The following is a 12500-nucleotide window of genomic DNA, read 5'->3' as shown; positions in this document are numbered from 1 at the left end:
TCATATCTGAGAATGAAAATCAAGCTGAATCAAAAGAGTGTTTTGTGGGATGTAACAGCGTACTCTGATAAACAAGTCCATAAGAAAGAGAAACCTTTTTGTTTTTTTTCAAAACAGCTTGTCTACTTTGCATTTTCTGTCTCCCTTGGACTTAGTCTAGTGTTGTGCTGATGTACAGCTGATTTCAGTCTTCCTCTTACAAAAAAAAACCCTACTGCGATCCACCAGAGGGGGCGCTATACTGCTGGTGTCACATGAGTTCTGAAAGCTGACCAGCACTTACTTCACTTTATTCCACTTTCTCATGTTGCCATTTAATGAGTCATTAGCACCCGTGTTTCTGTCTCAGGGGCCGGCCTCAAACTAATCGTCCAATCACAGGGGCCCCGCTGAGGGCTTAAAGTGGCGGGATAAACGACTTGGACGCCCCACCTCAGACCACACTTTCCAGCTTCCACTTATGACCTTTGAACCACAAAGTATCACTTCTCATCATATACAGAGCAGGTTGACCTAAACCTTCGGCTGGACACAAAGTATCCCTTCTCATCATATACAGAGCAGGTTGACCTAAACCTTCGGCTGGACACAAAGTATCCCTTCTCATCATATACAGAGCAGGATGACCTAAACCTTCGGCTGGACACAAAGTATCCCTTCTCATCATATACAGAGCAGGTTGACCTAAACCTTCGGCTGGACACAAAGTATCCCTTCTCATCATATACAGAGCAGGATGACCTAGACCTTCGGCATGACACGAGCCGCCTGAAGGTGGTTCCAACTGAGCCGGCAGTTAATAACTATGAAGACGGATGTCTGCGGTCAGACTGGCAGCAAGTTTGAGCGCTGGAACCCAAGCCCGGCCCATCTGATAGATGCCCGGACGGTGTGTGTGTGTGTGTGTGTATCTGTGTGTGTGTGTATGTGTTTGTGAGTGAGTGTGTGTGTGTGTGTGTGTGTTTGTGAGTGCGTGTGTGTGTGTGTATGTGATTGTATGTGCGGTTGTGTGTGTGTGTGTGTGTGAATGTATGTGTGTCTGACAGACATGCATTTTGTATGGCTTGTGTGTCAATCGGGGCATACACGCCGAAACCAAAGCCCCGGCGTTGAGTTCATAATATATGGCGATGAGAACGGCATCCATCGGCCTCACAACTCCCCCTGAAAGATTCATCAGTGGGGTGCATTACTGAGCAGAGCTATCCTTTCACTGAGAGCTTCAGTGTAAACCATTAACAGGCCGCCGTTCCTGTTCCTAGAAACGCAGTCTTTGGACCCAAAGCAGAGACCTGAAGCGGATGAAGCAGCTGGTCAGGGTCAGAGCCATCGCAGGTTCAGCTGTTCTGAGGACAGTTTCCTGTTAGAACTATTGGGCCTTTAATTCTAGGTTCGGATTCTATTGTTCTTTAATTCTAGGTTCTGATTCTATTGTTCTTTAATTCTAGGTTCTGATTCTATTGTTCTTTAATTCTAGGTTCTGATTCTATTGTTCTTTAATTCTAGGTTCTGATTCTATTGTTCTTCAATTCTAGGTCTTTGAGATGCTCAACAGCAAATCATTTACAAATGGCACTTTTTTTTTTTAAAGCAGGATGCAACGTGCCCATGTATCTACCGAAACATTTAATCTTGTCACAATTAGAAATTCAACTCACTGACTGAGTTTCCGGTGAAACAAAACTGCCCTAATTTGTCCCGGCGGTGTTTAAATCCTTGGCCTATAAGTGTCTAAACGCAGCATGAAAGATTAGCCACTTGAGATTTCTCCGCCACCGCTGATAACATCTGATCCCAGCGCTGTGCTTTCTCCTCTGGCCAGAGTGCTTGTCCAACTAGAATCACGAACCGTGGCCAGTCAAGGCCAACTGCCTACAACCATCAACCATCCACCACTTTCATCTTCAATATATTCATCAAATAATTCTCAAAACGTCCCACTAGCCTTTCCCACATATCCCATAATAACCCATCACCTCATCCTCTGCTTGCATTACCCAGCCCATCACCATCCCACCTACACTCACACTCCTGGATGGGGGCACTAATCATGAAGCGCCCAAACACATCCATAAACAATATCACAGAGCACACATTTAAAACAGCCAGCCCCTTCTCCCCCTCTGGAGTGAAGGCGTCCATCCAGCTCCTCCCGGGTCTCTGGGCTACAGACAGCCCGTGGGCATGGAGTGAGGGAGGGAGGGGTCCGATATCAGAGGCGTCAGGTAGCAGGACAGGGCAGATGCGAGGCGCAACTTCCCCCCCCCAACCCCCACCACCTGAGGCGTAACCCCATCTCACAAACACACTTGGTCACGTGGAGGACAGACAGCTGCTTTACACACATACACACACACACACACACACACACACACACACACACACACAAGACACACACACACACACACAAAGAACAAAACACTCTCACAACACTTCAACAAACATTAACGTATGGTCACACACATACAAAAACACACACCCGAGTTGAAACAACATCACACCCACCCATCCCCCCCCCTCCGCACACACACACAGACACACACACCCACAAACAAAAACACGAGCAAACAAACACTACCATCAGTTTGCTTTGGGGAAACGTGAGCCCCGCACCTAGCCGCAGACGCTAAGACAGACGAGACAGTGGCTCGAGCTGCTGCTGCATATTCGCATGAATATATCGCATGGAGCGCGTCTGGCCGGCGGCAGCGCGCTGTATCATATGCACCAGTGTATCACTTTTAATGAGGGCCGCAGATCAGCTAACAAACACCTCACCCTGACGAGATATGCTTACAGTACTGTATGAAGGCAGCCATTACTGTATGAAGGCAGTTATTACTGTATGAAGGCAGCCATTACTGTATGAAGGCAGCCATTACTGAATTCAATTCAATTCAATTTTATTTATATAGCGCCATAACAATACAATTGCCTCTAGGCGCTTAACAGAGCCCAGAGCCTAAGCCTAAACCTAAACCTACTGTATGAAGGCAGCCATTACTGTATGAAGTCTGCCATTACTGTATGAAGTCAGCCATTACTGTATGAAGGCAGCCATTACTGTATGAAGGCAGCCATTACTGTATGAAGGCAGCCATTACTGTATGAAGGCAGACAGTACTGTAAAAAGGCAGCCATTACTGTACGAAGGCAGTCATTACTGTATGAAGGCAGCCATTACTGTATGAAGGCAGCCATTACTGTATGAAGGCAGCATTACTATATGAAGGCAGCCATTACTGTATGAAGGCAGCCATTACTGTATGAAGGCAGTTATTACTGTATGAAGGCAGCCTTTACTGTATGAAGGCAGCCATTACTGTATGAAGGCAGTTATTACTGTAGGGCACACATTTATGGGCATACACCCAAGGGGGGGGGGGGGGAGAGAGTTTTGCATGAATAAGACTTTCCAATGAAGAGATTAGCACACATCATGTCTTATGATGGGCACACCAATGAGGTTCATTTGTTTTAGTTTGACTGCTGGGCTGGGCCATAGGCGTCTGAGGGGGGGTGGGGGGTGGGGGGGGTCAAGGCGGGGGCAACCACTCTTACTTACGGTTCAGGCTCCTTCTCACTGGGGGACTTTGGTTGAGGTTGGAGAACGTTATTAACCAGCTCAGTGATCCCGCTAAAGGGAAACCACCTGTTCAAACAAGCAGACAGTTGGACAGGAGAAAACCCAAGTGACGCAGAGAAAAAACTACTGAAAACAACACCAAGAAAGAGAAGAAGCAGAAGAGGCACAGGCACCTCTCACAACACATGACACACAGGCCATCCTCTCATGAGGCAACCTCAGCGCTTGGGAGAGGAAGGAGAGGGAGAAACAGGACTGCACTGCAATGCAACGCCATTCATGGACACGAAGGACCAGAGGAAGTGGCACACTAGCAGCTACTGTCGTCATAGGGACATCTCACACAGTCACAAGGAAAGAGAGAGAGAGAGAGAGAGAGAGAGAGAGAGAGAGAGAGAGAGAGAGAGAGGAAGAGAGAGAGAGGAAGAGAGGAAGTACAGTAGGGAAAGATAACAAGTGGGTAAGGGAGGGAAATGAAAGAAAGAGAGGCCAAAAGGAGATAAGGATGGAGAGAGAAAAGATGAAAGAGTAGGCCAGGACGCCAGAGAAAGGCCAGAAGAAGATAAGAAAGGGAAAAAGGGCATGAAAGAGTAAGCCAGCGAACAGGAGAGAGAAACAGAGAAACAGAGAGAAAAGGCAGAAACAGAGAGAAAAGGAAGAAACAGAGAGAAAAGAGAGAAACAGAGAGAAACAGAGAGAAAAGGGAGAAACAGAGAGAAAAGGGAGAAACAGAGAGAAACAGAGAGAAAAGGAAGAAACAGAGAGAAAAGGGAGAAACAGAGAGAAACAGAGAGAAAAGGGAGAAACAGAGAGAAACAGAGAGAAACAGAGAGAAAAGGGAGAAAAGGGAGAAACAGAGAGAAACAGAGAGAAACAGAGAGAAAAGGGAGAAACAGAGAGAAACAGAGAGAAAAGGAAGAAACAGAGAGAAAAGAGAGAAACAGAGAGAAACAGAGAGAAAAGGGAGAAACAGAGAGAAAAGGGAGAAACAGAGAGAAAAGAGAGAAACAGAGAGAAACAGAGAGAAAAGGGAGAAACAGAGAGAAAAGGGAGAAACAGAGAGAAAAGGAAGAAACAGAGAGAAAAGAGAGAAACAGAGAGAAACAGAGAGAAAAGGGAGAAACAGAGAGAAAAGGGAGAAACAGAGAGAAACAGAGAGAAAAGGAAGAAACAGAGAGAAAAGGGAGAAACAGAGAGAAACAGAGAGAAAAGGGAGAAACAGAGAGAAACAGAGAGAAACAGAGAGAAAAGGGAGAAAAGGGAGAAACAGAGAGAAACAGAGAGAAACAGAGAGAAAAGGGAGAAACAGAGAGAAACAGAGAGAAAAGGAAGAAACAGAGAGAAAAGAGAGAAACAGAGAGAAACAGAGAGAAAAGGGAGAAACAGAGAGAAAAGGGAGAAACAGAGAGAAACAGAGAGAAAAGGAAGAAACAGAGAGAAAAGGGAGAAACAGAGAGAAAAGAGAGAAACAGAGAGAAACAGAGAGAAAAGGGAGAAACAGAGAGAAACAGAGAGAAAAGGAAGAAACAGAGAGAAAAGAGAGAAACAGAGAGAAACAGAGAGAAAAGGGAGAAACAGAGAGAAAAGGGAGAAACAGAGAGAAACAGAGAGAAAAGGAAGAAACAGAGAGAAAAGGGAGAAACAGAGAGAAAAGAGAGAAACAGAGAGAAACAGAGAGAAAAGGGAGAAACAGAGAGAAAAGGGAGAAACAGAGAGAAACAGAGAGAAAAGGGAGAAACAGAGAGAAACAGAGAGAAACAGAGAGAAAAGGGAGAAAAGGGAGAAACAGAGAGAAAAGGGAGAAACAGAGAGAAACAGAGAGAAACAGAGAGAAAAGGGAGAAAAGGGAGAAACAGAGAGAAAAGGGAGAAACAGAGAGAAACAGAGAGAAAAGGGAGAAAAGGGAGAAACAGAGAGAAACAGAGAGAAACAGAGAGAAAAGGGAGAAAAGGGAGAAACAGAGAGAAAAGGGAGAAACAGAGAGAAACAGAGAGAAACAGAGAGAAAAGGGAGAAAAGGGAGAAACAGAGAGAAAAGGGAGAAACAGAGAGAAAAGGGAGAAAAGGGAGAAACAGAGAGAAACAGAGAGAAAAGGGAGAAAAGGGAGAAACAGAGAGAAACAGACAGAAACAGAGAGAAACAGAGAGAAACAGGCACGGAAGGGATGGAAGAACTGATAGAAGGAAAGGATATGAAAGAGTAAGCAAGAGCGCAGGACAGGAAAAGAAAGAAAGGCTAAAGGCAAAAAAGAAATGAGAGACAAATGAAGGGAGTAAAAGAGAAAGACTGGGAAAGAGAGAGAGAGACAGACAGAGAGAGACAGAGCGATAGAGAGAGAAAGTGAAACAGAGAGAGAGTGGGATAGAGAGAGAGAGACAGTGACACAGAGAGAGTGGGACAGAGACAGACAGAGAGATAGAGAGACAGAGAGAGAGAGAGAGAGAGACAGACAGAGAGTGCAGCCAGAGGAAGAGAGAGTCACAGACACAGCTGAGGGGTAACGCCCCAGTCTGAGATGGAGAGCAGGTCGGTGATGGAGCCGTAGAAGAAAGACAAGCAGGACGAGCTCCAGCCCATGGACATGAGGACATACGGCTTTGCATCAGGCACTCAGCCCACAGGAGCTGTCATGTATACACACAAACACACACACAGATACACAAACACACACACACACACACACACACACACACACACACACACATACGGGCCGAGCTCAGACACAGCCTCGGCCTCTGTCTGGAGCTGACATGGCGGTTGGCACTGAAGCAGCTTGATAGGAAGCACGAAAGGATGCATCCAGTCCACACATGGATGACGTAAGAGGGCATCGCCACAGACCCTCTTACTAAGCCAATCAGAAAGCAGAGAAGACACTGCGGACAGCCAATCACCAAGGGGGAGCTGGGTAAGAGGGGCAGGGAGGGGGGGGGGGGAGAGGGCGGGGGGGGGGGACAGTGAGGCCCGCTAACAAACAGGAAGAGGAAGCAACAGGAAGCACAGGGTGCCGATTGACAGGAAGGAGGAAGTCAAAGCCTGCGGCACGGCACGCTGGGGGTCAGAGGTTACTTACTGCGCCGGCTGGGGCTTTGGCTCTTCTTTCACCCTAAAAAGATAAGGGTGCACAGCTCAGTGCTGGAGGAACACAAACAAACCAAAACAAACAAACAAACAAACAAGGGGGGAAACAAACAAACCAAAATAAACAAACAAGGGGAATACAAACAAACAAAGCAAACAGAGGGGCAACAAATGTCACATAATAAAACAAACACAATAACAAACAAACAATAATAACATAATATAACAGAACTCGACACCAGAAATGATTAACAGAAAAGATGTGACTTTAAAATAATTGGAATGATCCTTGTAAAACATATGGCAGACACACACGCGATGAGGAAAACAGAAACTAAAAAACACACACAGGGATGGATGACACAAACAATAGAACGAGGTAAATAATAATAAAAACAACCCAAATGTTATTTGTACATGTGTGCATGTACAGAGGGAGTCAAGGGGATGTCGGCTCTTTCTGTGCCAAACCGAGTTCACCGTTTGTGCAGAGAAGAGAACACTAGCCAAATCTGAGTCTCTCCCGCAAGCATGGGAGACTGCAGTTAGCTCTCAGGGTACATCACAAGGCCTCGTTCAGTCGCAAATGTCTCCGTCCCATTGGCTGAAAAATGACATCCACCCAAATGTCTCTGTCCCATTGGCTGAAAGGACATCCACCCAAATGTCTCTGTCCCATTGGCTGAAAGGACATCCACCCAAATGTCTCTGTCCCATTGGCTGAAAGGACATCCACCCAAATGCCGGGCAAAATCCATTGGTAAGTAGACCAGTGTTCCACTCAATGTGTGAAAGACGACACAGTTAACAAGCATCTTAGTTAACCACTACTATGGGAATTCAGGAATACACAGACACACACAGACACACACCCGCACACAGAAACACACACACACACAGGCAGACACACACACACACACACACACCTAACACAAACACACACACACAAACACACCCGCACACAGAAACACACACACACACACACAGACACACTTACACACACACACCTAACACAAACACACACACACAAACACACATGCACACAAACACACACACACACACACACACACACACACACACACAGGTTTCCACTTCTATCTCACAGACCACTATAGATTTGATCAGGTAAAACTAGTTGTGCCAGTCCTATTAGTAGCCTGCACAGGCCATGCCTCTCCTGAACACAAACAACACTAACAGCTAAGGGTCCTCAGAACACAACAGCTCCATAAACACAAACTGTACGTGCACAGCAGCCAGACAGGAACTCAAAGTTCTGCTGTGCACGTGATGGCGGCAGCAGGCTGCGCTTCAGCTCACTGCACAGTCCCATGGGAAGAAGGCAGGACCTCAATGTACCTCTGTTTGCGAAGATTGCTTCATATGGATCAAGATAGCTTCCTATGGATCAAGATAGCTCCATATGGCTCAAGATAGCTTCATATGGATCAAGATAGCTCAAGATAGCTTCATATGGATCAAGATAGCTCCATATGGCTCAAGATAGCTTCATATGGATCAGGATAGCTTCATATGGATCAAGATAGCTTCCTATGGCTCAAGATAGCTTCATATGGATCAAGATAGCTTCATATGGATCAAGATAGCTCCATATGGCTCAAGATAGCTTCATATGGCTCAAGATAGCTTCCTATGGATCAAGATAGCTTCATATTGATCAAGATAGCTTCATATGGATCAAGATAGCTCCATATGGCTCAAGATAGCTTCATATGGATCAAGATAGCTTCATATGGATCAAGATAGCTTCCAATGGCTCAAGATAGCTTCATATGGATCAAGATAGCTTCATATGGATCAAGATAGCTTCATATGGCTCAAGATAGCTTGCTATGGCTCAAGATAGCTCCATATGGCTCAAGATAGCTTCATATGGATCAAGATAGCTTCATATGGCTCAAGATAGCTTGCTATGGATCAAGATAGCTCCATATGGCTCAAGATGGCTTCCTATGGATCAAGATAGCTTCATATTGATCAAGATAGCTTCATATTGATCAAGATAGCTTCCTATAGCTCAAGATAGCTTCAGCATTTGGCTCAAGATAGCTCGTCTCTAAGCTTGTGGACATGGGACTAAACATCTCCCTCTGCAGATGGATCTACAGCTTCCTGACGGGGAGGCCACAGGTGGTGAGACTCTGTGCCTCAAGATAGCTCCATATGGCTCAAGATAGCTTCATATGGATCAAGATAGCTTCATATGGCTCAAGATAGCTTCATATGGATCAAGATAGCTTCATATGGCTCAAGATAGCTTCCTATGGATCAAGATAGCTCAATATGGCTCAAGATGGCTTCGTATGGTTCAAGAAAGCTTCATATGGATCAAGATAGCTTCCTATGGATCAAGATAGCTTGCTATGGATCAAGATAGCTTCCTATGGATCAAGATAGCTCAATATGGCTCAAGATGGCTTCGTATGGTTCAAGATAGCTTCCTATGGATCAAGATAGCTCAATATGGCTCAAGATGGCTTCGTATGGTTCAAGATAGCTTCCTATGGCTCAAGATAGCTCCATATGGATCAAGACAGCTTCATATGGCTCAAGGTGCTCTACCATCCACCTAAATGAGATTGAGAAACACATTCTGCTAGACTACCAACACATTTACACGGCTGTCAGAGCTGAAACAGAGATGACTGATTGAGGGTAAATAGTTTCCTTGAGCCACTCATCTCCTAAAACTATGTATGTTTGTAATTGCTGTGTTTTTTTTCAACCTTTTGCATTGTGGGTTATTCCTGTGTGTGTGATGAGGAGCAGTGTTAGCATCTTAGTAATGCCAGGAGGCTTGTTTAGTTTTTAACAGATTTAACATTTCACATAAACCCTCCCATATCTCTCCCAAAACCGCTACTGGTGATGAGACACTGCCCTCTACTGGGCACAGGGAACATGACTACTATGAGCTCAAGCAAGGGTAGGGGGATGGAGACTGCAGGAATCCGCGGGCACATGCCTGTGTGCCCAGATCATTGGTTACGAATAATCATGACATAAAAAATGTGAATTTAAGGTATACATCTATATGTCCATGTATCTATATCCCAGTGTTTAATGAGATCCTGAGAGGATTTGCTGTGCTGAATTCAGCAACGTGTTCAGCGTACATTTATGAATGTAGTATCTGGACTGTGGACTGAAGCTAATGAGGGCCGGCTGTTCAGTATAGAACCTTCAGGAAAAAAGGGTGTGAGTGTGTGAGAGAGAAAGAGAGAGAGAGAGAGAGAGAGAGAGAGAGAGAGAGAGAGAAAAAGAGAGAGGGAAGGGAGAGAGAATGTGTGTGTGTGTGTGTGAGAGGGAGAGAGAGCGAGAGGGGGAGGGGGGGGGGGGGTGGTAATGTGTGTGTGAGAGAGAGAGACAAAGGGAAAGAAAAAGGGAGAGGGAGAGAGAACATTTGTGACTGTGTGTGTGTGTGTGTGGTGTATGTGTGTGCCCGTTGTTAAATATAGGTCAAACAGAAACAGAGGCCAATGCTACCAGCTGCACCACTGGAGATGCTGAGGCTGCAGTTAGCACTCTGCTAAGGGCTAACAGGAAGTGGCACCGGCATCAGTTCAGCAGGGGAGCACTTCACCTTAAGACACGCAGCAGCGCAGAGAGGAGTGATGGATAGATGGATAGATGCCCGGGACAAGAGAAAGAGAGAGGAAGAAGGGAAAACAAACAACATGAGTGGGAGAAAAATAATGACCCAATGAGATATAGAGTAAAGAGAAAACTAGAGCTAGAGTAACAGAGTGGGCACACAGACAGACAGAGAGTGAGACACAGAGAGAGTGAGACACACAGAGAGTGAGACACAAAGAGTGAGACACCGAGAGAGTGGGACAGACAGAGTGAGACACAGAGAGAGTGAGACAGACAGAGTGACAGAGAGTGAGACACAGAGAGAGTGGGACAGACAGAGTGACAGAGAGTGAGACACCCAGAGAGTGAGACACAGAGAGAGTGAGACACAGAGAGAGTGGGACAGACAGAGTGACAGAGAGTGAGACACCCAGAGAGTGAGACACAGAGAGAGTGAGACACAGAGAGAGTGGGACAGACAGAGTGACAGAGAGTGAGACAAAGAGAGAGTGGGACAGACAGAAAGTGAGACACACAGAGAGTGAGACACATAGAGTGAGACACCGAGAGAGTGGGACAGACAGAGTGACAGAGAGTGAGACACCCAGAGAGTGAGACACACAGAGAGTGAGACACAGAGAGAGTGGGACAGACAGAGTGACAGGGAGTGAGACACCCAGAGAGTGGGACACAGAGAGAGTGAGACACAGAGAGAGTGGGACAGACAGAGTGACAGAGAGTGAGACAAAGAGAGAGTGGGACAGACAAAGAGTGAGACACACAGAGAGTGAGACACAGAGAGAGTGGGACAGACAGAGTGACAGAGAGTGACACACCGAGAGAGTGAGACACACAGAGAGTGAGACACACAGAGAGTGAGACACCCAGAGAGTGAGACACACAGAGAGTGAGACACCGAGAGAGTGGGACAGACAGAGAGTGAGACACAGAGAGAGTGGGTCAGACAGAGTGACAGAGAGTGAGACACCCAGAGAGTGAGACACAGAGAGTGAGAAAGAGAGTGAGACACAGAGAGAGAGAAAGAGAGTGAGACACACAGAGAGACAGAGAGTGAGACACAGAGTGAGACACAGAGAGAGAGAAAGAGAGTGAGACACAGAGAAAGAGAGATAGAGTGAGACAAAGAGAGAGAGAGAGTGAGACAAAGAGGGAGAGAAAGAGAGTGAGACACAGAGAGAGAGAAAGAGAGTGAGACACAGAGAGAGAGAAAGAGAGCAAAGAGAGTGAGACACACAGAGAGACAGAGAGAGAGTGAGACACAGAGAGAGAGAAAGAGAGTGAGACACAGAGAGAGAGAGAAAGAGAGCAAAGGGAAGAGGAAGCACAGACCCCGGCGGAGTTCCCACGCACATGCCATCTCAATTCCACAGCAGCCCGTCAGCGGCGCGGCAGGGATTTGGGGGAAGTACTAATTAATCAAACTTCTCTGGACGGCTTCTCTCTCCACGAGTCTGACTCGGCCTCCTCCTCCACACAAGACATTCATTCACCTGCAGGGCAAGAGCTCTGCTGCTAATCACACACCCCGGCGCTGCACAGCTTCAAATCTCAAGCCATGTACTACCACACATGAGATTATGACTAGGTCTCAAGCCATGTACTACACTAACACACTTCAGATCACGACTGAGTCTCAAGCCATGTACTACACTAACACACTTCAGATCACGACTGGCTCTCAAGCCATGTACTACACTAACACACTTCAGATCACGACTGAGTCTCAAGCTGTGTACTACACTAACACACTTCAGATCACGACTGAGTCTCAAGCCATGTACTACACTAACACACTTCAGATCACGACTAGGTCTCAAACATGTACCACACTTCAGATCACGACTAGGTCTCAAACATGTACCACACTTCACACCACAACTTGGTGTCAAGCCATATACTACACTGTATTGAATATAACGCAACCGAGACACATCTTTAGTCTTGTATAAGCACCTGACTGGCACCATTTGAGGGGGAATTGTGTCCACCTCTCTGTCATTTAGAAAATGCTGATTGCACACATCTTTGTTTTCCGGGAACTGAGTGGTGACTTTGGCACTTCCAGATCCAACAGCTGTGTGACTGGGCGGTCACACACATCAGAGAGCTCTGGGGCTGTGTAGGAGTGTGTGTGTGTGTGTGTGTGTGTGTGTGTGTGTGTGTGTGTGTGTGTGTGTGTGTGTGTGTGTGTGTGTGTGTGTGTACGTACACCAGC

At 46.3% G+C, this 12500-nt stretch overlaps 1 protein-coding gene across 1 annotated transcript in view; it reads right to left on the bottom strand.

Annotated features, from left to right (window-relative positions):
• Positions 1–12500, bottom strand: part of rims2a (regulating synaptic membrane exocytosis 2a) — a gene marked incomplete at both ends in the record, with an annotated part of 194304 nt that overhangs the window by 156571 nt on the left and 25233 nt on the right. The window contains 2 exon segments of the mRNA XM_080858121.1: positions 3566–3652; positions 6660–6692. Coding sequence (XP_080714247.1) covers positions 3566–3652; positions 6660–6692 — 120 coding nt within the window.

The sequence above is a fragment of the Sprattus sprattus genome (assembly GCF_963457725.1).
Source record: "Sprattus sprattus genome assembly, chromosome: 19".
Classification (NCBI taxonomy): Eukaryota; Metazoa; Chordata; class Actinopteri; order Clupeiformes; family Clupeidae; genus Sprattus; species Sprattus sprattus.
The sequence above is the reverse complement of the archived record's forward strand: the minus strand, read 5'-3'. Positions and strand labels throughout refer to the sequence as shown.